The 27735-nt window shown below is 51.9% G+C and overlaps 9 protein-coding genes across 9 annotated transcripts; 4 read left to right on the forward strand and 5 right to left on the reverse strand.

Moving 5' to 3' along the window:
- Positions 1–212: 212 nt before the first annotated feature.
- On the forward strand, positions 213–2721 carry BDV17DRAFT_251683 (OSTA/TMEM184 family protein). Its single transcript, XM_073756456.1, has 7 exons — positions 213–508; positions 570–587; positions 641–694; positions 747–834; positions 890–1906; positions 1962–2314; positions 2375–2721. Exons 1-7 carry the CDS (start codon positions 405–407, stop codon positions 2547–2549), a joined length of 1809 nt encoding a protein of 602 aa, XP_073620177.1. The 5' UTR covers positions 213–404; the 3' UTR covers positions 2550–2721.
- A 381-nt stretch (positions 2722–3102) lies between these two features.
- BDV17DRAFT_107142 (uncharacterized protein) lies at positions 3103–5201 on the forward strand. The gene is made up of 2 exons (XM_073753790.1): positions 3103–3655; positions 3714–5201. Exons 1-2 carry the CDS (start codon positions 3532–3534, stop codon positions 5123–5125), a joined length of 1536 nt encoding a protein of 511 aa, XP_073620178.1. The 5' UTR covers positions 3103–3531; the 3' UTR covers positions 5126–5201.
- A 963-nt stretch (positions 5202–6164) lies between these two features.
- On the reverse strand, positions 6165–7347 carry BDV17DRAFT_279102 (kinase-like domain-containing protein; the record flags this gene model as incomplete). The annotated part of the gene is made up of 4 exons (XM_073759655.1): positions 6165–6681; positions 6714–6784; positions 6853–7169; positions 7200–7347. The coding sequence occupies 4 exons, from the start codon at positions 7345–7347 to the stop codon at positions 6165–6167; spliced, it is 1053 nt and encodes a 350-aa protein (XP_073620179.1).
- Positions 7348–8966: 1619 nt separating this feature from the next.
- Positions 8967–13363, reverse strand: BDV17DRAFT_251690 (KH domain protein). The gene is made up of 5 exons (XM_073756457.1): positions 12316–13363; positions 11948–12229; positions 10742–11893; positions 10494–10691; positions 8967–10445 (listed from the first exon to the last, which is right to left on the reverse strand). The coding sequence occupies exons 1-5, from the start codon at positions 12841–12843 to the stop codon at positions 9570–9572; spliced, it is 3036 nt and encodes a 1011-aa protein (XP_073620180.1). The 5' UTR covers positions 12844–13363; the 3' UTR covers positions 8967–9569.
- A 1323-nt stretch (positions 13364–14686) lies between these two features.
- Positions 14687–17521, reverse strand: BDV17DRAFT_107184 (uncharacterized protein). Its single transcript, XM_073753791.1, has one exon. It carries the CDS (start codon positions 17222–17224, stop codon positions 14780–14782), a length of 2445 nt encoding a protein of 814 aa, XP_073620181.1. The 5' UTR covers positions 17225–17521; the 3' UTR covers positions 14687–14779.
- Positions 17522–17607: 86 nt separating this feature from the next.
- On the forward strand, positions 17608–18868 carry BDV17DRAFT_251694 (putative pyrimidine 5'-nucleotidase). The gene is made up of 5 exons (XM_073756458.1): positions 17608–17832; positions 17891–17903; positions 17986–18021; positions 18085–18510; positions 18564–18868. Exons 1-5 carry the CDS (start codon positions 17635–17637, stop codon positions 18725–18727), a joined length of 837 nt encoding a protein of 278 aa, XP_073620182.1. The 5' UTR covers positions 17608–17634; the 3' UTR covers positions 18728–18868.
- A 107-nt stretch (positions 18869–18975) lies between these two features.
- BDV17DRAFT_279104 (alpha-amylase) lies at positions 18976–20831 on the reverse strand (the record flags this gene model as incomplete). Its single annotated transcript, XM_073759656.1, has 6 exons — positions 18976–19604; positions 19676–19727; positions 19787–20131; positions 20161–20241; positions 20296–20685; positions 20733–20831. 6 exons carry the CDS (start codon positions 20829–20831, stop codon positions 18976–18978), a joined length of 1596 nt encoding a protein of 531 aa, XP_073620183.1.
- Positions 20832–21555: 724 nt separating this feature from the next.
- On the forward strand, positions 21556–25924 carry BDV17DRAFT_251699 (putative dynactin). Its single transcript, XM_073756459.1, has 2 exons — positions 21556–22065; positions 22123–25924. The coding sequence occupies exons 1-2, from the start codon at positions 21640–21642 to the stop codon at positions 25708–25710; spliced, it is 4014 nt and encodes a 1337-aa protein (XP_073620184.1). The 5' UTR covers positions 21556–21639; the 3' UTR covers positions 25711–25924.
- Positions 25925–26315: 391 nt separating this feature from the next.
- BDV17DRAFT_107274 (uncharacterized protein) lies at positions 26316–27731 on the reverse strand. The gene is made up of 4 exons (XM_073753792.1): positions 27479–27731; positions 27073–27423; positions 26730–27006; positions 26316–26661 (listed from the first exon to the last, which is right to left on the reverse strand). The coding sequence occupies exons 2-4, from the start codon at positions 27318–27320 to the stop codon at positions 26404–26406; spliced, it is 783 nt and encodes a 260-aa protein (XP_073620185.1). The 5' UTR covers positions 27321–27423; positions 27479–27731; the 3' UTR covers positions 26316–26403.
- Positions 27732–27735: the final 4 nt, after the last annotated feature.

Here is a 27735-nt window from a genome sequence, read left to right on the forward strand (position 1 = left end):
GGGCAGTTGCTGATAGCCTCCAACATGGCGGCTAAGATCAGACTGCTTTCCCAAGGACGACAACAAGCAAGCCAAAAATAAATGAATCCAACGATGATAACATCCTAAACTCCAAGCATGACATCGACGAGCAATGAAGAAGGTCCGAAGGCGGTGGAGAAGCCGTTCGGGGAAGCTCCCAGACGCGGCGTCACATCAAGCTCCATAACTCCTGCAGCTTGCTCGGTGCTCACGGCCCAGCTGTCAATCTTATCATCCCTCGGCTGTGAATTTGATTCAGATCACCCACCTGCGAATACTGGAGGGTGTGTTCTCTTCTCTCCAAAGCTCGTCTCTTCCTCGCCATGCTTTGATCCAGCTGTGGGTAGCGCACGCGGTCGAGTACCGCGAGAGTCATTGCGACAATGGTGACAGCTTCATCCTCTGGTGGTACTGGCTCTAGCTTAGCTCGGGCTGCAGTGATAGTCGCCGGTGTCTCTTCTCTAGTTGCTACATTGCTCTCTTTTGTGTAAGAATGCAGCATCTCTCCTCCTTCGCAGATCTATACTAACAGCGTGTCTCCGCACTAGGTCCATATGGCTTCAGACGTACGGCTGCGACCTATAAGCTCCCACCTCGTGCGCTGATTTATATATTTCAGGAAAAACTACCGCAAACCGCTCCTTCAACGATATGTCGTTCGCATCCTTTTGATGTCAGTGTCGGATTCCGCGTGACTGCTGCCTGTGCTCCGCTTATTCTAACAGGGTCCCAATATACGCGATATCTTCCTGGACCAGTATCATATCATTGAAGGCGTCCCTATGGCTGGCACCTATTCGCGATGTATATGAGGTATTTCCAATTACTGGACACCGGTAGCTTATACACTAACGGGCTGGGTTCCTAGGCTTTTACGATCTACACATTCTTCCAACTCCTCATCAATTTCCTAGGCGGCGAAAGGGCTGTGATCATCATGATGCATGGTCGTCAGCCAGTTCAACATGCCTGGCCACTTAATCATTGCCTGCCCAAGGTTGATATATCCGATCCGCACACCTTTCTTGCCGTGAAGCGTGGCATCCTGCAATATACATGGCTCAAGCCCATTCTCGCCATCGTTTCCATCGTCATGAAAGCTACCGATACCTACAAGGAGGGATACCTGGGGTTGTCGTCTGGCTACCTCTGGACTGGCATTCTGTACAATATTAGCGTTACCATCAGTCTTTATTCTCTGGCGTTGTTTTGGGTTTGCCTTCATCACGACCTAGCGCCTTTTCGGCCGGTCCCCAAGTTTCTTTGTGTCAAGCTAATTATCTTTGCCTCATACTGGCAAGGGTTCTTTCTCTCAATTCTCCAGTGGTTGGGAGCTTTACCGAACGGCACGGGAGACTATACTCCGGACAACCTCGCAGCTGCTATTCAAGACAGCTTGACCTGCTTTGAAATGCCCATATTCGCAGTGGCCCATTGGTATGCATTTTCTTGGCACGACTATGCCGATTCGACCATCTCCGCGGCTCGCCTGCCAGTCAAGTATGCTCTGCGTGATGCTTTCGGGGCAAGAGATCTGGTCGAGGACACCAAGATAACCTTGCGCGGCGAGAACTACGGGTATAGGCTTTTTGATTCGGGCGACCACATCATGGCACATGCTGAGTCGAACTCAAGAGTGAGGCGAGTTATGCACGGCATGCGATATGAGCGTGGTGGAAAAGCAAAATACTGGATTCCCAGGCCGGGGGAAATCAATAGCCGGACTCCCTTGCTGGCCGGGTCCGAAGGCAGCAGTAGCAGCAATCGACGCAGCAGCACTCTTGACCGATATCGTTCGCACAGTGCGTCGGGAGAGGCTGCCTTGGATGATGACGACGAAAGACTGTTCACCCAAGCCCGAGAATTAGAATTCGGGGACTTTAATGTAAGTTGGCTCGTCAACACAAGTCAAAGTGACGTCTCAGGCTAACCTGCCTTAGTATCCGGTAATCACTGCCAACATAGTCCCGAGAGACCAACAACTAGCCAGATCAGCTCCCCATTCTTCTACCCAGCAACCACAGCTGGTGAAGAAAGCGAAGAAGAGCAGAAAAATCAGCGCATCGGGTGATGGCCCTAGAGCCGGTGAAGGCCGTTCTTCGAAGTCTTCAAGGCGAGAGCATCGTGTCAAACCAGAACCTCAGCGTGCGGACTCGGCAAAGTCACAAGGTTCACACCGCAGCCAGTTGGTCGATCTGGTGGTGGAAGACCGGGAGGCGGAGAACGAAGAGCGCGAGCACATCCAACGAACGTTTGGATCGGTTGCAGTCGAACCGGAACACAAATACTTCCAGTACGTAGTGCACTCGTTTGACATACCAACATGGTACGACGTTGCTGACTTGCCCTGCAGGAGGCCATCCGGTGATCCAGTTGATGAACTGCCCACCACCATCAATGCAGATGAAAACACTCAAACCACGACCGAGCAAACAAAGCTGCTGGAACCTGATGCTGAAGATATCAGTCCGAAAACACATACCTGGGACTATGGAGACCTGGAAGATGACAATGTCTGGGGCCGGTAGTGCAGTGGATATAGTGCATCGTAATGCACATGGATGAGCATGATAAATACTTCTTTCCTCTTCACTCTTTTGTTTATACATATTCTGGGTCATTTTGCAATTGTATTTAAAGCGCTCTGTCATATGTATTGTTCGGATCAGGTGATCATAAACATGAGGAGGTCTGACATCCTTTACCCCTCCTTTCCTCTTCTCATTCACTCCATCTCACTCTACTCCGTACAATCCGAGTAGTTTCTCCCCTCATGTCTATCAACTCTGCACAAAGAAATCTTATGGACACTAGTTCCTTGCCTGCAGAAAAGCGAGGCCCGTTTAGCCAACGATCAGCATCCCGCAGGGTCCGTTATCCTACTTGAGCGGCCCAAGCAATAGAATCCCACCGTTACGCGCCCGCCACGATGCACCGTCCACTCAGCTCCAAGTGATCTGGCAGACATCTGGTCAAGCCAATGTGACGTCTCCACCAAAGACCAACAAATGAGACGTGCATTCTGCACAAAGACGGGTCGATAGTTCGACACGTTGGCTGGGGAGGGCTGCTATGCTGCACGATGACTGGTCTGCGGCAGGGTTCTAGCTGGATGGCCTCTGCTCATGGCCTTATCAGAACAAGAGGGTGCCTGAGATGGTTCGATGGGTGCCCACGTTGCATAACGCTGGCCAGACTCATTCTCTGACTGTTGTTCAACTGGATGAAGCAAGGCCTTGATTGATGGTTCGCCGGCCTCGCCCTGGTTCATTTCGTTTTGATTATATCTTGTTTCTGCTGCCGCCAGCTCTTGCGTATCTGACTACTGCAAGTCCTCCTTCTGGCGACTGCGCAGGTTGACTCCTCGCTCGTCTTTCATTCTGATCGCGATTTCTTTCCATTATATTCTAATTCTTTGCTCTCTGTTTTCTGTCGTTATTTTTCGTTCTCCAGGTCCCCGGCAATTCTCCACCTCTGGGAATGGACCGCTATCTCTAAGCTCTGATAGCGATGCAGAGGGCAATTGAGGAAGCAGGATCCGTATTCACTGGTTGGATCTCATCCTGCTTGTCCTGCCTCGATTCAAGTGGCAATGATGAGCGCGCCCGTCATCAGCAAGCCCCGAAGGATAGAGGTATGCGAGCATAACCATCCACCACGGCGCTTATTCACTGACTCCGCCCCCTCCATAGGTGCTGAACGAGAGATGCAAATATGTCATTCTCAACCTCACCTCGTTCCACCCATGAAACTGGTTGTCTACGACGATCTACCTAGCCCAGGTCCACCACGAGCTTCATCATTCCCTACCTGGATGCTGGAAGAGGGCAGGAACCTCGCCTCGCGAGCCTCTAGCCGGGCAAGCATGTCGTTCAAACGCAAGTCAACTGCTCCAGTAAGAATCAGCGCACCGACAGACTTCAGACGGGTGACGACTCTACCTCCGATCTCAACGGCTTCAACGGGGTACCGTCCTTTGGAGCTGAGCATCCATAGCCCAGTAAACCGGTTGCCTGAACTCCCCCGCTTCAGCGACTTTGGGGTTGACGAGGGGCAGGCACAGCAGGCACCGATTGCTCGGCCACCGAGAGCCCTGTCAACCATGACCGACTATTCATATCCAATCCGTCGCCACACCCACCGGCCTTCGTCCTCTTTCAATCTGCCTCGCAAGCCCGTGGGGTCTGGGTCTCGTCGGTCGTCTCTTGCAACCCTAGATCTACTCACGGAAAGACAAGTACAAGTCCCCTTCGCTCATCCTTTGATTCCGCACTTTTCTGTTCGCTCCTCCACTGCCTCGGTAGCCACTGGCCTGGCTACCACGGTATATACCTCCCCGCGGCCCTGGCCGAATTCACTCGTGGCCAGTCCACCTCTTTCGAACAACTTCCCCCGCCGAGCGTCACACGATGTCACGACATCAACCACAAACATAAACAACAACCACAAACCGCAGACACCACAAGACAAGTCCTTACCACCAGTTCCCGCCCAGTCCGGCTACGAATCCCCCTCAACCCCCGTAGCCACCACGGGCCCCGCCGAACCATTCGCCAGCGCCGACCACCCTCCATCCCGGTCAAGCCGTGTAACGCAATGGCTTCTCCAACAAAGCAACACGCCAAAGACCCCTGCAAGCACGAGACCCTCGACCCCGCGCAAGCGAAGCCTAAGCATCAGCCTAAGCGACAAACTTTCTATGCGCATCCGATCCCGCACTCTTAGCGGGTCGACCCTCGCGCCGTCGATCAGCTCTCCTCCACCTGGCTGTGGCTCTAGTGGCTCCAAAACCGCGGACACGTCGACATCTACACCTCCAACAACGATCGCAACGATGACAACAGCAACGGCACGAACATCAACACTCGACTCTCGGCTAGCATTGGAGAAGGACCTTGAAGCGTCGTACTCTTACCCTTACCCTATTTACCCATTCGCTCCTCGACAGACTCAATCAAGTATCCTATCCGACGAGCACGTTCACTCTCACCCGACTATCCATGAAGCGCAGCAGCAATATAGCCCTAACCCTAATCATGCTTTCGACTACCCTAACTACGCCTACGACCACCACCGCCACTCCGCTATCGGCGTGGCTTTTTGATCTATCATCTCGTCGTCCTTTGACAGCATGATTGTTCCGTTTGGTTTGGCTTGGTTTTTCGAGTTCCATTGTCTAGTATCCAGTACCGTCATACCCCCATCCCGTTCGTCGTGTTTGTTGTTATTGTTATATATAGGTAATATGTGTTTCACTCATCCGTTTAACCCACCAAGTCTATCTATCAAGCCATAGTGCCTTGTACCTCTAGCTTTACTACGTATACTCAATTCATCACAACCGACACAAAAGTCCCTAGGTTTCATGTCCGCATTGATTCGAGTACAAGTACCAGGTACTAGACTGGGCTCAACTGTCCACCAGTACCTTACCTTACTCCCCACGCTCTTTCCATATCAAGCGATGACCGCCCGGAGAACAGAAGCCCGGCTCGCATCATCCATGTAGGGACGCTATTGCCATGGGCAAGGACATACCTCCCTTTCCTACATTGAGGCCGCGTCTACCCTGTGCGGAAATGGATGGATGTTATACTACACTGACTGTCTGGAAGCCCGCGTTGAGCTAGAGTTCGCCGTTGAGGCATCGGTATGTACCAGTACTACTCACGTACCGTTCATTGTAATAGTATTGAACTACATCCACGACCATATCTATTTCGTATCTTCAACCTCGGAATCTGACAAGAACTCTGGGATTTCTACGTAGTCACACCATCTAGGCTAGCCCCAGAGCTAAATGAGATCGGACACCAAGGCATGCCAAATCAATATAAAGTCCTAACCAAGCTCCTTTTCTTTACTTCATCTTCTTTGCTCTCGTACCCCTTGTCCTGGTTCTCCTTGCTATCATCTTCATTGCCCACGTTCTCATTGTTATTCTCCTTCTCGCTCTCGTTCACATCGTGTTTGTTCATCTTGCATTCTTTCCGTTTCTTCTGCCTCTCCCACGCCGGCATGGCCCACTTCACCATATACTCCGATTCCAGGAGCTGCTTTGCTGTCGGTCTTTCTTTCGGTTCAAATGCCAGCATACTCTGGAGCATATTCTCTAACGCTTGCATTTCACCCCCAGCAACGTCTCATTCGCACGTCTCGGGCGCCTCACCCCGGCCCATATCCCACATTCTCTGATGGAGACGCCTAAATACAGGCGTGGCAATGCGATGGTAGTCGCTGATCCATGATCCATCTGGATTAAAGAACTGAGGACGGTTTTCCCACGAGATCCACCATCTTGCCGGCAGTTGCCCTAGGGTGCTGATCATCTCGCTAATTATGTCATCTGGGTTCCAAGAAAAGGTCTCAAAAACAGGACGTTCGCCGAGGATTTCGTAGAGGACGACGCCTAGGGTCCAGACGTCCGCTGCGGTGGGTATCGTGATTGGCTCCTGGAAGAAGCCCTCGGGTAGAGAATACAAGGCTGGCGTACGGAGTGTCGGAAAAGGTGTTTGTGAGGCAATGAAAGATGTGCCATAGTCCGTGATGACGATCTCTGGGTCTGTCATGCGGTTTGCAGGCATCTTCCATACCGGAGGCAAAATGGCATGTGGTGGTGCGTTGGGCGTGTTTGGCTTCCCATCAACCGCGTGATAGGAGCTTCATAAGGTTTGCCGTAGCGCTCGTATAACTCAGATGTGCTAAGCTTGTCAAAGTTCGGGACTCGCAGGAGAAAGTTGCGGAGATAAAGATATGTCTCAGACTAGCATGTTGAGCGAGTAACTTCAATATAGAAAATGGGCCTCTGCTCAACATACCTCCATGACACACATTGTTGGCATGCAAATAGGACAGCCCCATAATGAGCTGTGCAGCTACGGACCTTGCAGCGTCCCGTGGAAACATAAAGTTCGAGCTGGTCTCCTTGGAACCAGCTATACTCGTACCAGCAGGCTCCGTAACCAAGCACCGATGATGCCCGTTCGGGCCATCAATGAAGAACTCATCGAGCAGAGGTGGAATGATCTGCCTGCCAACAGCATTCGAATCCCCTTTCGTTAGAAGGTAGAGGATTTCACTCTCACGGCTCAGCCGCGAAGCTTGCGCGATCAAAATCTTCAGAGACACATAACGCGAAAGCTTACTGTCTCAAGCTAGCCAGATGGTTGAATAACCACCGTATCCAAGCTTGTGGACTAACTCGTAGCGACCATTGCAGAAGGCGTCTCCGATGATAGTGGGTTGAAAGCCGCCGGGCGTATACCCTTCCAACTCCTCCACGTCTGACTGGGGGTGGTATGTCCCTTCAGGCACCGTGTGAACCATAGTAGTAATGCGCCGCAACCGACTCTGTGGCTGCGAAGTAGATTGGTTTCGCGTTGAAGAGGGCCTGGCGGGAAGCGCGTGCCAGGTGCAGTGCTGAGATACGGCAACGCGAGAAAGTAATGAATTCGGCGTGCAACTAACCGGGGCGGGTCTCCAGCCAACACCCATGGCTGGCGTTTGTTCAAGTATAGGGAAGGGAACAAGGTAGATACAGTAGGCGCCTGATGGGGCGGTGAAAGCAAGCGCTCTCCGGAGTCAACCTATCAAGAGCAACAATAGGCTGGTGTTAGTCAGTAGCCGCCGGCAGGGGTTCATAAAGGAGCCTTGAGTCTACAAATCGCCTATCATAGTTTCGGAAATTGACGCCTTGATAGATTTAGACTGGAAACCCGGCGGCTGTTCTCATCCAGTCGTGCTCATCTGGCGGATCATCTAGATCAACTTGAGACTTGAACGCTTCATCGACCCGTTGCTTGCTCCGGAGGACTGGCTGCGAGGATCAGAATCAAAGGGACGCCTAGTGTTTACGCGTCTTGAAGGCAGCGCCTATGCAAGATGAATCACATTAATTATCGATTCGACCATGTCCAAATCTTGAAGGCATTAATATCAAGAGACTGACTGGCGATTAAGGCAACACTGCCCTCAAGCTGAGGCTTGTTAGGCATGATATAAATATGGGTGTCGAACACCGGGTACAAGGGAACAGCAACTATTTCTCTTTTCTCTTTCTACTTCTCCTTGCAGTCTCAGTCTTCAAACATAAACCACCTGTCTCTTGATCTCCAATACCAAAGCACAACTTTCTCAACATGTCAACTGCCGTGAGCCAACAGGTGATTGAGTATACCTGGAAGATTGCTCGTCCCAAGAAGAACTGACCAAGGTAAAGGCTTACTGCTAATCCTCGAACCCCTAGTTCCTACATCCACCCTACGACCAGAGCGAAGGGCGTCTATGTCGTAGACCAACCACACATCACGGTTTCTGTGAAAAGTCCCCAGACGATCCAAGCGGGACAGCATCAGACAAGCCATGGATACACGACACACATCAATTTTTTTACGTGGTCAGGGTTTCGCCCAATAATTCCATCATTAGTGGTGCTGCCACTGCGGCGTGGCCGGCCTCGGTGGAAACAACGAAGCCCAAGGAATCCTACGCGAGAGAGCCGGCTCTCTTGGGACCAAAGAGCGAGTTCATCACCTGGCCTTCTGCGGAGACTGGGGAATGAAAGGAATGAATTGAAGGTCTGACTTAGTGTCTGGGGGACGAAGGCCAACAGTTGAAAGGGAGAAAAGAAACCACTCAAGCACTCGTTTTTTCGTTTCGTTTTCGTTTTCGATGCAAGCTACCGGGCACTTTTCATGTCAATACCAGGTAACAGATTCTTCAGCTGCCCTAGGCAGTAGTAGTAGACATGAATCAATACCGTCCTTCGCGCCTTGAGTAACAATCCGTAGTACCTCGGGTATCCACGGAAGAAACTGCGTATACCTCCTCGTGTCGCGAGTCAACGTGGGGCCGAGAAATTGTAGAACACTAGGACTAGGACAGCAGGGTCCCTTAGGTATAGTACCCACCTGAGATGTGCTACGTAGTGTAGAAGCAAGCCCAAAGACGTCTGTGACTCTCCATTCACCTCATTCTAACTAGACTACTTACTTGGTACTCGTACTCAGAGGTATATAAGAAACTGAACAGACTCAATCCAAAAACACAGGATAACAGCAGCAGATACATTGGGGTACTAGAACTCCTCGCGCAGAATGAGAGGAGAATGAAGAGAGAACACCAAGTCGAGTGAGATAAGAAGAGGCAAAACTGGACTGCGTACAACTAGAGAACACCCTCGTACACCATCATGTCACTTGGTATCATTTCTGTAGGCAAGCAAAGCAATGGCACTGACTGACAATGGAAAGTCTTTGCACAGCACAGCGACGCGACTCCTGACATATTTACCACACGGCTGCAGATTGTGACAAATCAGTAGTCAGACAACGACGAGAACAAGACATGGAAGTGCCATGGAACAAGGTCACTCCAAGCCTCACTCTTCTTTCCATCTTTCATCGAGTGCATGCTCTCCGTGGTATCTGGTATCTGGTATCAAAAACGAACACAAAAATCCGAAACAAGAATCGCTCGTAACAATATGTAAAGCACAAAAATTGAAACTGAAATTTCTTGGGGTATACTGCTGCAAATTGACATTGTTCTTAACGCGGTGGCCCAATAGGAGCCGGGTATCCAGAAGTAGAATTGGAAGTGCTAGGACGACCACTATCAAAAGACGCCCGGAGGTCATGCTTAGGCGTCATGTCCCCCGGCGCGGTACCGAATGGAAATTTCGTGTCAAAGCGTGCGGGCCAGCCATTGCTGCTGCTGTGGCTGTGAGAGCTTCCCAGGGCCGGCAGGTCGTCCTCGGGAAGGTTCACGCCGGAATCGTTCCACGGGTTGCGGTAGCCGCTGTCCCGGGACTCCATCGAAACCAGCGACGCCTTCGAGGCGTTGCTAGAGGCGTGCTTGAAGAATGAAGCGGGTGAAGCGGAATGGTTCTTGCGGCCGATGAACGAGGAGAACGAGGAAATGCTGCCGGGCTTCCTGAGACGCTCGAAAATGGATCCACGTTCACTGGTGTCATCGGTGAAGCTAGGCCGAGTAGGCGAGTCCGTCGCGATTGGAGTAGGAGCATGCTGCAACAGCTTTGAGTCAAAGAACGGCAAAGACTCTTCGAATGAGTCGGACTTGGGTCGCGGAATGGCGCCCTTGACCGTAGTGGCGTCGAGACCATGGGCGACCAATCGAGAGATCAAGAAGTCAATTGCATCCTTCAGTCCACCAGCATTGTTGCGTGTGTAGCCAAGAACAACGCGGTCATCAGGAGCGACCGTGGGCGACTCAGTGCCGTACTCCGTGCCATTCTCCGTGCCATTCTCCATGGGAGGTTCTTCAGAGACATCCACATTGGTGTCAACCTCGTACTGATCCTTGAGCTTGGCGCAAACATCTTCGCGGAACTCCGCTCCTTTGAAGAACTCTCGTAATTCGGGAGAGCTCTGGAAGAGAAGCTCATGGCTTTCGGGCACCATTCCCTGCGTCGTGTTAGTGAGATCCATGAAAAGGAATACCTGAAAACATACCAGCAAGGCATCAACGGCCTGCGGAACCTGGTATTCAGGACCGGAAATGGTAACCACATCGCTCGCAAGCTCCGTGCTAGGGAATTCAATCTTGCAGTTCCACTTCTTCTCGAGCTCGTCGATTTCCGTCATGCGTGCGAGCAGCTCACGGTGATACAACCTGTTGATCACAACGCGCTCAGAAACATACTCGGCATCCTGAGAACGTCAGTAAAGCTGGTAAAATGTGAGAATATAGGGAAACATACCACTTTCTCGACCATGTCCATGATTTCTTGCTTGACCAGGTCCAGACTCTGGGCGTTCCGTGCAGGCGTGCGGCAAATGACGTTATCGACCTTGATATCATCGTCGTCTTTACCCATACCACCGCGATCCATCGCATTAGAGAACTTGACGAAGACAGAGTACTTTTTCATGATACGCTGAATGTGCTGGCCACCAATGCCAATGATGCGCTTGTGATACTGATCAGGCACATGGAAGGAAATGGAAGCCGGCATTTCTTGCTCGACAAGATCAAGACCGCTCTTAGTGGACTCAAACTGGTTCCCACAAACGTCGATGTAGAAATTGTACTCGTTGAAGCCGTCGAAGATAATCTGCACGTTGCTTTGGCCCATGATCTTGTTTATCTTGCCGTTCTTCTTGCCACTAACGAACTCCTTGTGCTCGTTCGCCAACTCGATCTTGACACGCATCTGGTACTGGCTGCGCTGAACGAAGGGGATCTGGTTGACGACCATCATGGCGGCTTTGACAGCATCGTCAGATCCATTGATGGTGAAGTTAAGATTGTCAAAGCTGACTTCAGCGCCCGAGTTGGTGCAAATATCAGAAAGCATTGTTCGCACTTCGGCATGAGACGGAGTCCGAGCTGCTCCTGGAGTCGGGTCAGGCACGAGAATCCACCACGAGGCACTGTAGAATTGGCCAGCCAATGCCATGATTTCCCTGACAGTACGCTCAACATGCAGCACATCGGTCCCTTGAACGCGAACGAGACCCCGTTGGCTACCCAGTTGCGGGAAAAGCACATAGGAGCCATTCATCTCCATGACCTTCCGAACCTTGTCCAAGCGATCAAGCAAAATATTGTCGATCTTGTTTGAGTTGACCATGACATCCTTGACATAGACTTTCACGCCCATAACCAACTCATGCAGCTTCTGCTTCGCCCGGGCAATTTGTTCTTGAGTCTCCCCGGTAATGTAGACTTCGTCCTCGCTACGGCGGTGAGCATTTGGTGGCACGTAACCAAAGATACGCGGGAACGGCGGTGGGAAGTAGATGGCTGTGCCGGTAGCTGCTTCAATGAGCTTGATGTTTTTGCGAGTACGACCGCAAACCAAGGTGTGAGTGGTAAGGTCGAGCTTGACGGCATCCACGTGACGTTTGAGCTTTTCGCGATCAGCAATCGTAAGCGGGAAGAAAAGGAGCAGAAAAAAACTCACGATTTGGTCAATCATGATAAGGACTCTAGTCTTAGCATGTTCCGTACTCTCCATATCACCATAGATGCAAACCCGGAAGCGCTGATCCAGTCCATTGTCGCTGGCGTAACCATAAGACGAGACAATGGCACTGTCGGTATCACGAAGTTTGGGAGTGAGCAAGAAGATATCCGTGCCAGTGTACTTGGCCAGGGTGTCCAAATGCTCCAGAACCGGTGGCCGGACTTCCTTGGTTTGGTTATCCGTGATGAGATGGGTATCAACGTCAACGGTCGCACATCGCTGCAGTGATGAGAACGTTAGTGAGACGCGAACGAAAAGCCGACGAACCGTAAGCCGCCAAATAAAATACCCGCAATTGCACATACCAGTAAGATGGGCGTCTCATTCAGAATCTTGGCTCGCATTTTTCGCACAATCTCGCCCTCGCCGGTGATACAAACATTGGTAGCCAATCCATAAGGTCGGCGTTGTAGGGATGGCACAGGCTTGGGCTCCGAAGAGCAGATGAGTGCCTCGGCCCTCCCATTGCTGCTTTCCGTAATTTGGCGACACAGTGCCCGTAGAGATTCAACATGGCTGGTATGAACAGGCAGCTGGTGAATGGGGGTGCCTTCGGGAGTGCCCTCGGGAAATGACCAGCGCTGAAGAGCATTGGGACTTGCGTGGAGCACGTCGTCCGTATCCGGGCCGGCAAGGGCGGAAGAGAACGGGACGTTGAAGGAGAGATTCACGGTCGGGTCGATACCGGTCGGCGGAGTCATCGGAGGTGCGCCATGGGGTCGTCGAAGCGAGTGCGAAGCCATCTCGGCGTGAGGGCGCGACATGCCAAAGGTCGGCGTCATTCGCTCCCAACCATGACGGGCCTGGCCCGTAAAGTTGGAGATCTTGTGCATAACTGGAGCAGAGGATTGAATCTCTAACCCCTTGAACGAATCGAGGGGAAAGAGACGATTGGAGTCAGGCGGGAGAATACGGCGGGAGTCGAAGCGGGAGAGTGAGGAAGGTAAGGAAGAGAGGGAACAGGAGGAAAGGCAATACCCCTAGAATTTGAGGGCGCGGCTCTCAAGAGGGATGAAGAAGGAGGAGGAATGGGCGCGCAGGAGGAGTGGGTTGGGATGGGAATGGGCGGAATGAATTCAGCAACCTAAAACGGGTATCGAGGGATGGAGGACAGAAAGAGGAATGGGAGCAGCAAAAGAAGAGGAAAAGAAAGCAGAAAAAGAGACAAAGAAGAAAAGGAAGGGGAGAAGGATAAGAAGAAAGTAAAGCTGGCAGGGGGGAGAGGGTGTGGTGGTGAGAGATGTGGTGAGGTTGGTGAGGTGAAGTTGAAGAAGAGGACGAGAGCGAGGAGAGGCCGAGTGAGTTGGGTGGGAGAGCAGCCGCAGTGAGTAGTGACTTGACTTGAGATCGAGACGGATCGAGATGGAGGAAAATCAACGGCTGAATTCAGCACCAACAACCCGGCCCGACCACCACGCTACGTCTGCAATCCTGCAATCAACACTAATTTTCCACTTTACAGTAATCACTGAAGTCGTTGTCCATTCTCACTCATTGTATCTCTTTCCATCCGGTCTTATCCCGCGGGAGCGGCGGATGACTTCAACCCACGCAATGTTACGCATACACTGAACCCAACAAAGGCCCAAAGAGCAAAGCACGAAGACAACCGGGACCTTTGATACTACTCCTCTTCAGCACAAGCGACTACAATGGCTTTGGTTAGGCTCCCAGCTGAGGGATCTGATCTCGTCTAGGAGTCGAGGCAGGGCTGAGCAATGGAGCATCCTGAGCTTGTCTGGGCTGGGGCAGAAATTATGTTCCTGGAGCCCGAGCACAACTTCAAGGCTTGTTGCTGGATGTAGGCAATCAACAATGAAGGCACTGGTCGGAAGTCATCCCCCATTACTCCAAGCTCCAAGTGCAACCATCCAGCGTACCGGAAGCTCGTCATGATGGCAAGAATCAAGTCTTCAGCACGGCCCACCGGGAATTCCCATTCGAGAACAAGCGAGGCAGCTCGTCACGTGGCCAGTGCAAAGGCCGGGTCTGGACTCGAGCATCAGCAGCCTTGAGCCATCCTGCTGCAGCCGTTAATGTAGGATTCGGTGAGGACACAGTAAGCTTGTTGTGTACCTACGGTATCTCTGTTCCAAGGGGAGGTGGGTGTGAGATAAGACATGTCGGCTCGAACAGCTGGGTGATTTTCGAGACCAACCTGCAACTCGAAAGTCTCAGGTAAAAGGACAAGCAGTTCATTCGCGGTGTGACAGGGTGGATCAACGCCCTCGACCGGTGATGATCAGATCAACCAGCCAAGTTGTCAACGCTGGACAAGACCACCACCTCTCTCCGGAGTATTTAAGCTTACCTTTTTGACTTAAAAGACTAGCTTTCACAGCACAAAGGTTGGCCTTAACCCTATTCACCATGCTTTCCGTTCTATCCGACATCTTACTTGTTATAGTCCTTGGCTATGATCAAAGTCTTCACATTTTGGCGGCGATTTGCCAGACCCACAGAGGCTGGTTTCTCGGGATGATGACGTCGACGAACTCTGCGCGATGTGTGACGATGCAAGTATAGATGAATAGCATATAAGAGAGTATTGGATGGGAATTATTGCAATCAATTCGTTGGACATAGCATGGTAGATAGCTACTGCTTTAAAGATAAAGGCCGTTCCAACACCATAATCGCGTCCAGATGGTTAGGATCGGCCGCCGCGTTGCTTTTAAGCTCAAACTGTACAAGATCAACGGATTCACGCTCTAAAAGGCTTAACAGCATGCAACATCATCATCGCTGAAACAGATCAACCGCCACTCATCAGTAGCGCTGAGAGACCCGGTGGATTACATCCCTCGACCCGTCGAGCACCACTCGCTCGGGCTCTCCATTCTCATAGTACCGCTCTTCACGAGCCACCGGCCGTGCTGTTACATATACCGGTCGCTCAATATATTCTCTTTGCCGTCGCATTTCATCGTCAATATATATGCTGGTATCTCGACCGCCAGGATGAACACTCTCCACCCGCTGAATCACCTCGCGAGGCTCCTGGTATCTTGTCGTGGGTGGTCGAACACTCGGGATCCGCACTATTCTTTCTCGAGGAAGCTCAGTCTCTTCCGCGTAATGGCTCGGCCGTGTCGCATAATCGTGGATCTGAACGCTGCTACTACGCAGATGAGGCTCTCGCGCCTCGAATGGCGCGGGATAAGGCCGCCGTTCCGCTGGAGCCTGGCGAGCATAATCCGTGACTCGCCGATAGGCTCCCTGAGGAGGCACTTCCTGCACATATCTTCGACCACCGTAGGGATCTTCAAGAACGGACGCAGCCCGGACGCTAGCGTGACGTATCGGTGGAGGTCCATCGTAAGCATCAGTCCTCGTGATCCGACTAGCTGGAGGAGGCATAGCTTGCACTCTCGGCGGAGGAAGAGTCTCGTAGTACTGGTTCCCATGCTCGTCGATAACGATCCGCCGCGGAGGCGGCTCCACAACGTAGTCACTATAATACGCGTCCGTCATCTGTGGTGGAAGGGGAGACGCATAACGCCTCGGTGGAGGTTCCTCATAATACCGAGCACCATCCTGCTGCGGTGGGCGTTCAACAATCGTATACGGTCCGTTACGGACAGGTTGGGGGCTCTGCTGTTCAGCATATTCACGCGCCCATTCAGGTTTTCGCGCTTGGTGTAGACTCGCAACTCTTCGCAAGTCTTGATCATCCCGCATTGGCCGTTGAGTGGTAAGCCGCGAAGCTGTACGCTGTATCACTGGTTCACCATGAGTCTCATTGTAAGGCCCCAACCCGTATGCTGGGGTTCTCATTGGTGGCTCTCTTCTTTCTGCGACGGGAGTATAGCGGGGTGAAGGAACATCAATATAAACAGGTCCCTCTTGCGGAGGACGAGCCCGGTATATGGGCGGAGTATCTGCAAATGGGGGAGGGGAAACCGGCTCCTCTTTGATGAACGGCTTGACTGAGCTTGCACCCTGGGCCCTGTACACTGGTTGACGAGAGCGATCCCTGTCATCATGTAGCCTCCTACGCTTTCTAGACATAAGAGGTTGGGGCGGTACCTCAGGGCTCCCTCGGCGCTCTGGACCATACTCTGAGCGCGAATTATGAAGCTGGTCAACGGAAGGAACTTTAGCGATTGCGAGGGGAGAGACTCTGGACGGCTGAGGAGCTGCCGGTGAGGTGATATGGTTCCGTATAACTCGTACGCCATTTGCTGGGGAGATTGATCGTCTGGTATATCGCTCTCGATGGTCGTATGCCCGACGTTTGGCGGCGTTCGGATTCGCTCTCGGAGGTTCATAGGTCTCTGCTATTTCCATCGGTGCCACACCGGGAGCTGGAGGTGAGTATTCGGGCTCCTCCAATGGATCTGCCTGCTGGCGGACATGTTGTGGCCCGTACGCTGACGGGTCCTCAGGTTGATACGGCAGCCTTTGATAAGATGTTCGGTGGTCTGCAATGGAGTAAGTATCTTGCATTGACTGATCCGATTCAGGACGGTTGAGAGCCTCAAGCCTATGCAACTCATCTGAGTATCTTTCCCCGGAGACTCTAGTATTGTGACCCTCGTGTAGAGAAGATGAGGCCGAGGATGGCTTTTGGCGGTCACCGTGTTGAGGTGAGTCAGGAGCTCTGCTAGAGTAGAACGAGTTCTCATCAAAGGAGTCACTAGGTGCTGCAGGGCCGGGAACCTCAGGCGGCGGAGATGGTTTGACCAGCTCAAACGCCCGAGTAAGGACTTCAGAGACATCAAAATCAGGGGTCGCATCCTGAATGGATACTTTCTGTTTTATCTCCTGTCTCTTCAGCTCAACCTGTTCCCGTATCTCCCTCTCCACTCTTTGTCTCTGTAGTTGCAGTTCTGCTCGCACTAAATCCTCTGATTTCTCCAAAAAGATCGGATCGATTTCGGAGGCGGGTTTCAGGTTGATGCGGGGGGCTGTCGTGCTGCCATTGGGCGCATCAGTATTCTGAGAGCTAGCAGGCTTCGCTGGGGGCGCGCCATGTTGAGATGGGGCTTCAGGTGAGCTAGCCTTCTTGTCCGCCTTGTTTTGCGGCGCCGCCGACGCAGGCGGGTTGCGAGACGCGACCTTGCGGACAAACTGCTGCGGAACCTTCAATCTGGGGTGAGTCCCAGTAAAGATATCCTCACTTATTCTCAAGATCTTCTCATATTCCTGTATTTCTTCCTCCGCTAGGAGTTTAGCCCCAGCGCTAGTTGCGGCAAGTTGCGTAGCTGCCATGGTGTGGGAAGATTGTGAGGAATCTGCTATCCCTACACAAACGCGAGGAATCAATTAGTATTGTTGCATGACCCGTTAAAGGTCTGACTTTTCAACTCCAGTTCGTCTCTTCACTTTGACCGAAGCCACTGGAATTTGCCAGGAGAGGACGAGGTTGGAAGTGAAGCGAAGCTGCGCTCAGTTGGAAGGAGGACAATCCACAGACTCAGAGAAACGGAAAATGAGGATCAGCTGCGCCGACTCGGACTCTTGGCCGCGGGTGACGCTAAACCCCGTTGGACACTGCCCGGGGTGCACGTTGGAGAAAGAACGGGCTGTACTCGCAGTATACGAGACCTTGTAGTCTACTGGTAGTTGTCGCGATTTTTGACGAGGGAGTGGATTGTGACTCATACTTATTCCATATAAGAATGAGTTGGCTCGCTCCTCCCCGCCTCCCCAAATTCACAACCATATCCCGCGCATACAAACTTCAACCCGCAAATCACTACTCATTGTCGACCCGCGCTTCCCTTCGCATTCACAGACCAGCAACCATCTCTACCAGAGCCAGTTTCAGCACAATGGCGGATACTCGACCAATCTTCTTCTTTGACATTGACAACTGTGTGCGTATCTCAGAAACAACAGCAATTGGCCTCATCTTACTGACAATGCTCTCTTCAGCTCTATTCAAGAAGTGCGACTCCCCCGCGCGCTGCAAATGACCCGCGAATGCCTCGTCGCAGCGAGATTCACAGCTGACCAGTAACCTCGCGCAGAAAGCAATATCCACGATGAAATGCAAAAGCTTATCCGTACGTGATGCCCTATACCCACCGACTTTAAGTCTTCTATCCTAACGTTCTCATCTCCGCTAGACGAATTCTTCGTCCGCCACCTCTCCCTTTCCTCCGAAGACGCCCACATGCTGCACATGAAATACTACAAAGAATACGGTCTCGCCATCGAAGGTCTAACCCGACACCACAAGATCGACCCGCTCGAATTCAACCGACTAGTCGACGACGCCCTCCCGCTAGACGATATCCTGAAACCAGACCTCAAGCTGCGAAAACTGTTAGAAGACATCGACACAAGCAAAGTGAAGCTCTGGCTCCTGACAAATGCATATGTCAATCACGGCAAACGTGTGGTGAAGTTACTGCAGGTGGATGATTTGTTCGAGGGCATTACATTCTGCGACTATGCGAAACCTCCGCTTATCTGTAAGCCGTCGCAGACGATGTATGATAAGGCAGAGGAAGAAGCTGGGGCTTCGAGTAAGGAGCAGTGTTATTTTGTTGGTTAGTTTTTCGTCCGCCCTGGTAGAAGGCAACAAGTGCTAATGATTGCGAAGACGACTCTAGCCTGAATTGCAAGGCCGCCACCGCTCGGGGCTGGCAAGTCGCTCACCTTGTCGAGCCTGAGATCCCTGCTCCTCCAGTTCCGCCTGCTCAGTATCAGATACGGCATTTGGAGGAGCTGCGGACGTGCTTCCCCCACTTGTTCAAGAGTTCATGATTTCAACCTTGAGACGGGCAAATAGATATACCTTTGATAGACTTTGGTCTGGGCAATAGGTGATGACATTATGAGTATAGCAGTCTAAAGTACATATTGTCACGAATATTGAAATAATAGGATATTATCGATTGATTAAAACATGCATCTATATATATATATATAACATAATCCAACCAGACAGTCCAGCTGTCACGAAATCAAATAAATACTGAAGTTGAAAAAAGCAAGACTCATCGATCAAAGAATCAAATTCCAACACCAGCAAAGGCACCCAAGAGCGCCATAGTGTAAGGCACGGATACTCCCCTCCCCGAAGAATCTTGATCGAAAGTGTCCCCACCAACGGAGCCAGTCTTCACAGTCGTGTGAGTACCATTACCCTTAGTGATAGTCTCCGTCCCAGAACAGCCAAGGACCGGCCCCTTCCTCTTCTTGAACCCACAAAGCCCCAACCCATCCATCTTCCTCTCGGGAAAGAAAACCTTCGGCTCCCCTCCATCCATATGGACAGTAAGCTTCCCTTCTCGATCCATAATCGTCTTCTGGCAACTCAAAACCTCCACAACCTTCGTATCCGGTGCGAATGACCCCGGAATCGTAAGGTTATACGCCGCGCCATGCTCGCCCTGGTTCGAGAAAACAGAGACAACCTGGGACCCCTGCGTGCCCTTTCGCGTGGTGTAGACAGATCCGTCGACGTAGAGCTCTTTGCTGTGCTTGGTGACGTGGCGTCTGTCCATGCGGATCGCGTGGTTGCGGGGTTTGTTCAGTGTTGCGGTTGTGTTGTATAGCGGGTGTTGTTTGTTGTAGTTGGTTTCCCAGAAAGGGGAGCGATTGTAGGGGGTTGAGGAACCTGTCATGTGTTGTTCTTGGCCTGGTAGACTGTGGTGGACTTAGTTGGATCCTGGGAGAAGAATCGAGGGGTTGGGCTTAGGAGGACCTTACCGATGGGGATGCCGTCGGAGAGGATGATGAAGGCCATTGCGTTTTTGGCTAACTGGAATTGTAGTCAGTACGGAGTGTACATATATTCGATGTTACCAGGAAAAACCATACAGTTGTATCATTGTGCAGAGACGCAAAGCGCGGGGTGTCGTGGTTCTCCATGAACGTCCCCAGACGGGTAAAGTCCTTGCATTCGCTCTGTACATCTTTGACCTTCGCAGCAAGTCCCGGCATGTTACCAGCCGTAAAAGCCTGCACCATAGGGCCGTGCAGGGGATAGTTCAAAAGACCAGAGACAAACCCCTGGTATCTGCAGACGGCCTTCGTATTCTTCGCGTAGACTTCTCCCATGGTGAACACACCAGCGGCCTTGCTGAAGCTGGTGAGATAGGCGTCGTCCATCTGCTTGGTAGCATCGACGCGGAGGCCGTCAATTGAGTAATTGCCCACTAGACCCTTGACCCAGTCTCAATCATGGAGACAACTTTTTGGTCCTCGGTCTTGAGGTCAGGCAGGGCAACCACTTCCATGCTGGACCAGCATTTCTTGGAGGTATCAGGATCGTTCTAGTCCGTGATGCTGCAGGATGGGTGGTAGTACTTCTTATCATTGAAAGGGACGAGCTTCGACCAGTTGATCTCCGGCCCATCCTCGTCTGTCGTTGACCCATTGACGGCCTGCGCCATGTCGTTATTCACAACGTCAACCATGAGGTACATCCCGCGCTTGTGCAGCTCCTTAGATAACCTTCGCAGCTCATCTGCAGTTCCGAAGTACTCATTCAAGGCGTACATGTTCTGCGGCCAGTATCCATGATATGCTTCGCCGTAGAGGGTATCATCCGGGATGTTCTCCACGACTGGGAAGATCTGCACAGCAGTGAATCCGAGATCTTGGATGTAGTCGAGCTTGTCGATGATGCCGGACCAGGTCCCTCCGCAGTAATTGTAGGGATTGCAGAGCTCGTCTGGTGAGCCGGCTGGTCTGGCGAAACGGTCTGTCATTACTTGCTAGAGAATATATTAGCCTTAGTCTTCGATGATTGAGTAGAACGTACGTAGATCGATCTCTCCGCCCATTGTTGAGCTGATGGGGACCTGGCAGCCAAACAAGCCGAGGCTGAAAGGAGTGCACTGAGATATGAAAGATGTCGCATGGTTTCGATGAGTTTGTCTTAATCTTGAACTTATAGATGATGACTGCGCCCAAGTGTGAAGAAGAAGAGCCTGATGACTGAACTCGCAGAGGATATATAGTTGGATTTTTCGAATTCAAGGAACAACTGTATACGGCTATTCTTGGCAGGCTTGAAGACAGAGAGTCGTTGGATAGTGGGCATGAACAGCCGGTTTATACCTTTTGCTTTGCATGCTTGCTTTGGTCTCTACTGCCAGGGCAAACGAGGCTCTCCCTTTGCCTGTTGGAGGTGGCGCTCTGAAAGGGACCATGTTCACGAGGAGCACTCTGGGAGGCAACAACTAGAGCCCCTCCCATGAGGTAGTATCTCCCATCCCACATATGCATGAAGTATTATCTGCATCGTGAGTCATTGGCAGTTCGTGGGCGTTCGAAGGGATTCTAGGGGAACTGAAGTAAGGAGTCTAGGGGCACTTGATGTCATGGGGTCTGAGAGCCCGTCTTTATGCCTGAGGTCCCTTGGACAAGTAAGTACAGGGCAGAAATCAGGGTCATCTAGTTTCTAGGGTTGCAGGGGTAGTCACTTCCATAGTGAGAGCAGAAGTTTGGGAAGGGGTTTGTATATGAGTGTTTAGACACCTCAGGCGCTGAGGCTATCAACCTCATTTTGAGGCTTTAAGGCTGCAACGAAGCTGCCCCTGGCGCGGAGTGCGGACAAATAACAACACTCTACCAACACCGACGCCTCCTTCAGCCCCTCCCACCGCGCCTGGAGCTCCCTTTTCCGGCTGTCGCTCGTGCAGGAGCTCCAACTTACAACGAGCAATATGGCCGATCTATCTACCGGCTGTGTGGTCACCCTCACCGACGGTCGGCAGGCCACCGTCCGGTACATAGGAGCTACAAGCTTCGCCGACGGCGAATGGATTGGCGTCGAATTGAACGATGAAACTGGAAAGAATGACGGATCCGTCCAGGGCGAGCGCTACTTTGAGTGTGGACCGGGGTTCGGCATGTTTGTTCGTCCAACGGTCGTCGCTTCAGTCGTCGAACGGCCTGCCCGAACGGCCAAAGCAGCTCCTAAACCAGGCGCTGCACCTGCCCAGAGCAGGACCCGCGCGCAGAGTGGTATATCTGTAGGTCCAGGTCTGAAAAGGCCTGGATCTATATCATCCATGAATTCCAAACGAAACAGCGCAAGTTCCAGCCCAACGCCTGCTGCGAAAGGCCCAGCACAGCGACTGTCGCTGAAGGTAAGCTGGCAGCAGTAAAACTTTCGCGGTGTCTTGACTGACTATGCATTCATGCAGAATCCTTCCAAGTCGCCTACAAAACAGCTAACAACCCCAACTCCCGGTGCCAGTCGACCGTCTATCAGCAGTACATCACGGCCCTCAGCAGCCGCATCGAAACCTCGACCTACTAGCACAAAGTCTTCCATGGGCCCGCATGCACCTCCTACCGCATCTCGCGCACCTCGTACGTCTATATCTGGACCAGGGACAAAGACGAGCAGACCGAGTTTACAGGGGCCGGCATCTTCAGGGCTATCCAAGCGACCCACGCTCCGACCGACAGGCTCGGCTAGAGCATCCGAAGAAGAAGCAAGTCCGCAAACAGAGGACTTTGAAATCAATTCCAACGATGCCGACGGTGATGTCCCCGAAACGGAGGACTCGACACCTAAATCATCGAGACCTACACCATCTACACGAAGTAGTTCCTCCCGACCAGTGCCCGGCCAAGCTGCACCGCAACGGCAGAGCCAAAATATGGCGGTGACCAGAGAACTCGAAGAAATGCGGACCAAGTTGAAGGTTATGGAGAAAAAGCGGGCCGATGACCGCGAGAGGTTGAAGACCCTGGAGCAGTTGCAGGCCGACCGCGATAAATTTGAGGGGATCATCCAGAAGCTGCAGGCTAAATATCAGCCTCAACAGCTCGAGATCACCGATTTGCGCAAAAAGCTCAAAGAGGCGGAAGCCAGAGTCGATGAAGTAGAGCAACTGCAAGCTGAACATCAGTCAATGATGGAGCTCGCCTCTCTAGATCGTGAAATGGCGGAAGAGACGGCAGGTGCGGCTCAACTCGAAGCCGAGTCACTGAGAATGAGGGTGGAGGAGCTAGAGTTGGAAGTAGACGTGCTTCGGGCAGAAAACAGTGAATTTGAACAAGTCATGAGCCCTGAGGAGAAATCCAGCCATGGGTGGTTGCAAATGGAGAAGACGAACGAACGACTTCGTGAAGCACTGCTCCGCCTTCGTGATATGACCCAGCAGCAAGAAGCCGAGTTGAAGGACCAGATCCAGGAGCTTCAGCAGGACCTGGAGGATTATGCTGCTATCAAATCGCAGTATGAGACTACCAAGGAGAAACTGCTGGTATCGGAGAACAATGTAGAGGATCTCAAGCAACAGCTTGAGACAGCTCTTGGGGCCGAAGAGATGATTGAAGAGCTGTCAGAGAAGAACATGCGCTATCAAGACGAGATCAATGAGCTCACTGCGGCGATTTCAGATCTGGAAGCACTGAAGGAAATCAATGATGAGCTTGAATGGAACCATGTCGAGACGGAAAAGCAGCTGCAAGAGGAGATCGAATACCGCGAAACTCTCTATAATGACCAAGTGCATAAGATCTCGCAGCAGGACGATGTGATTGAGGATCTGGAATATACCCTAACGCGTTTCCGGGAGCTCGTGTCCACCCTGCAAGCAGACTTGGAAGATATGCGGGCTTCGCAGCAGATCACAGAGGCTGAAGCCACCGATCTTACGGCACGCTCCAGAGCGATGATGGACCTCAATCTCAAGCTGCAGTCGTCAGTTGCAAAGTCCCAGACGAAAACGATTGATATCGAGCTCAAGCGCATTGAGGCTGAGGAAGATACGAAACATTTGTCCATCGTCAAGATGTATCTGCCCGACTATTTTGAGGGCGAACGGAACTCTGTCCTTGCACTTCTACGCTTCAAGCGGGTAAGCTCCAAGGCATCACTGATAAATAGCACCATCGAGGGCATGATATCCGAACAGGCCTCCATATCTCCCGCATTGGAGGATGTTTTTACTGCTCATGATGTCCTCGAGAAACTTCTCTGGATAGACTTCATCTGCGGTCGGTTTGAGACTTACATCGCAAACTGTTCCGCAGAGAGCTTTAGCACTATTCAAGGGTCGTTCTACGAACTGGAGCCCGTGGAACGGACGTTGAACTTCTGGCTCGAGGGTCTGAAGAAGAACGAGATCAACATGAAGAAATGCGGCGTGGAGCTGCAGAGGTCCATTGCTCTCCTGTCACATCTCGCGGAGACCCTTCTTCCAACATCCTTGGAAACCTTTGCCGACGAACTCTGTATGCGCTCATCGTTGACGCAATCTTACATTGAGAACGCAGTGTCTTCGATGTCGCGACTCCTGACATTGTTACAGTCAAAGCTTCCGAAGTCACAGGATGACGAGGAGACCACATTCCTATTCAGCCAGATCGAGGGCTTTGTGTCTCAGGCTCGCAGCTCAAAGGTCGCTATGGTCAAGATCAACCGCGCCGTCAGCGACTTGCGATCTAGGTCTCTCGCACTCTCGCAGGATGCTTATGGTCCTTTTAAGCAGGCAGAAGATTCTGCCAAAGACCTTTCAAGCTTGTCGCGGCAACTGGGAGAGAACATCGTATCCCTTATCAGCGATGAGAGTCGTGCAGAGCCTATCTCCTTGCAAGAGATTCTGGCTAGTATGTCTCAAATATCGGCAATGTACGTCCAGTCCTCCGAGACAGCAAGTGAGGGCAAGGATGGTATGTCCGTCATGTTCACCATGTTGCGCACCTTGGGTGGTACCCTAGAAGAACTAGGTTCGATTTCATCCGACTTGTCTATTACATCTGAATTCGAGAAGCGCCCGGCTCCTTGGATTGCACGATCTACAGAGCTCAAGTCCAACAAAGTGAACTCTCCAGACGCTGAAGAAGAGATCCGCCGCCTCAAGAACGAGATTCACGAGGCATTTACAGCACTGGGCGTCAAAGACAAGACAATCGAGGAGCAGACCATCAAGGTGGAACTTGTGGAGTCACGCATGCAAGAGGCAAGCAAAAAAGCAGCTGCCGTAAAGGACCTGGAAGCCAGGATCGAGGAAATGACAACCAAGGAGTCAGATCTGAAAACTGCACTGGAAAATCAGCGTAAAGATCTACAGGGTCTGGAGGCAGAGCGCGATGAATTCAAAACACAGCTTGACAGAGTGAAACGGCTTTCTGGAACCGCTGGCGTCACTGTAGGCACCGGCAACGTCGTCGACAATGCCGCGTCTCTAGCCGCAATGCAGGAAAACGAAGCTCTACGCGCAGAAGTGGAAAGCCTCCAAGCCGCTATACGCTTCCTCCGCGAGGAGAACCGCCGCCAAACAATCCTCGACCCCTACTCAGTGCAACGCTCATCAGAGCTATACTCCTGGCTCGACGCACCACTCACCAAGAAACCACTCGCAACAGCACAACGCGAGAAAATGCAACAAACGGCCTCCGAGAGCCGCGATGTTCTGTCCCACCTCCTCAAACTCACCCAGGAGTCCAACATCTGCGACCTCAAATCCACCCACAACCGCACAGGCTGGCGCCCCTCCAAGGACAAACTCCGCTACCAAGTCCTCCAACAGCGCGAAAACTTCGAGCGCTGGTCAGAATGGAAGGACGAGGTCGTCGGCCACGAGCGCGAACAGGATCGACTGGACGCTGCGAAGAAGGAACGCGCTGCTCGTGGACACGGACAAGCCCGTGGCCATGCTCATCATCCCTCTATGGGGTATGGCATGATGGGTCGGGCGTGGCATTTGCTTGGCATGCAGCAGGACCGCAAGACTGCTTCCAAGCCTGTTGAGCCGCTTATTTCGCCGACCTTCTAGTCGGACTTTTACTGCAAAGTTTGCGTAATCTGTGCATATCTGTATCTACTCATTATACCCATCCCTACATCAGTGCATTAGAATATGACTTTTATCTCACTTTTATTTAAATACATCCGCGTGGTCTTGCATCACTTTCGTATCCAGCTTCAACTACTACTATTGTCGGTGCAGCAAACTTTTACAACTAGTAGTACTATGGCACCTTCCCTGATCACTTAGACACGGAAGGTGCGACTCCGGACAGACAGAACCCCCTCAACGCAGCAAGAACGACCGGGCTGGGAACCGTACCTTTCCCTAAGGCTGTTCGCACCTGGTTTAGGCAGGTGCGGGTGCTCCGCATTTGGGCACGCAGGGTCGTTCCTTCCATTTGGGTGGGCCATGGTCTTTGGTGTAGAGTATTCCCGGTAGTGGAAAGTATTAGATCTAGTCCTTGGAATAACAAATGTATCAACGGGCTGTGGCAATGGATGGCATGGTTCTAACATCATGGAGTAAGAAATGAAAAAGAGCATTGCTCATTAAAAATCACGTAGTCATTACTAATATGCATATATATAGATAACCAAATCCCCAATACAATACCATGCCTAATACCATGCCCTCAAGTTATTTATCGCCACCTATCTATTTAATCATATACACCCACCCATAAAGTACTCGAACAAAAGGAAACTACACAAACTTTCATCATACCCCCACAGGACCACCAACATCAGCACCAGGATATTCCACCTTAACCGGGCTAGGCTTCCGCCTCGTGCTCACGAACCCCGAGATCAGGATAATGATCGCCGCAAGCGCCTCAGGGAGGAACATGAGGACCACGCGGACGGCTGTTGTCCCGTACACGGGGCTGAGATCCCGTCGCTGCGTGGCTGTCGCGACGAGGGCGTAGATTACACGGATCCCGACGAAGATGAGAGCGACTAAGGAGCCGTGGAGTAACTATAAATAAGACATAACATGTTAGCTGCGGTGCTTGCTTGATTTGAGACGGACTGAACATAACATACAGTAGTCCCCATCCTGTATCCCGGCGCATCGACATTCTTCTGAGACGGAAGAAGGGAGAACCCAGCCCAGATAACCTCAAGCACCCAAGCGACAAACATCAAGGCCGACCCGGCCTTCCAGTGCGACAGGCTAGACGGTTTCGGATCGCCCTTGTAGATGTCCATTGCGCCTGTGACGGTGAGCCCGATGGCTGCGGCCATTAGGCCCGTGATGATGTAGATGACGGCCCAGCCGAGATACTTGCTGGATTTCTGGTATGGGTTGCGCTTTGTTCGGCTGTTATTGCTATTAGTTTCTTGCCCAGTTTGTCGCAGAGGAAAGAGAGGTAGGGTTGGAACACACGCTTCATGCACGAGCCCATCAACACTCAGGATCAACGGCGACGTCCCGACACCAATGAGGATGCTGGCGGCTATACTGTCGCCTTGGGATATGCCTATTCCGCCGGCTGCGACTCGAATTCCGCAGAATATGGCGAGGCCATACCAGGCGAGGAAGCCGGCCCAGCGATGGGTCCAGAAGTTGTAGACCGTTGGGGGAAAGAGGACTAGGTAGAGGGCCAGCTCGGCGGCGTAGATTCCGTTGACCATGGCTGTAGATTATTCTCACTTTTTAGTATATTCGAGGGCGAAGATAGAGAATTTCAGACGAAGCTGCTGGACATGACCGGCCGAGAGGTAGGGCCATTTTATCCTTGTGAAGAACTTTAGGATCGACGGTGGCTTATAGGCTTATACGGCTTACTGACTCTAACCAGATTCCATACTCCTCTAGCGAGCTTTCCAGTTGTTCGGGTCCCCGTCATCATCTAGGCTGTGTTTGAAGCCCAGTCCGTTGGAGCTTGTGAAGGGGCCGGGATGTTGGTGATAGGAGGAAGACAACAAGGTGGAGCAGCAGTAATCTAGTTTGAAGCTGAGTAGGAGACAAGCTCCAAATGAGGATATATGCGATTGGTCTGGAGACATAATTATGACCCAGTGGGGGCCAGCTCAGCCCTGAAGTTGT

The sequence above is a fragment of the Aspergillus undulatus genome, assembly GCF_047715775.1.
Source record: "Aspergillus undulatus strain CBS 261.88 unplaced genomic scaffold BDV17scaffold_3, whole genome shotgun sequence".
Classification (NCBI taxonomy): Eukaryota; Fungi; Ascomycota; class Eurotiomycetes; order Eurotiales; family Aspergillaceae; genus Aspergillus; species Aspergillus undulatus.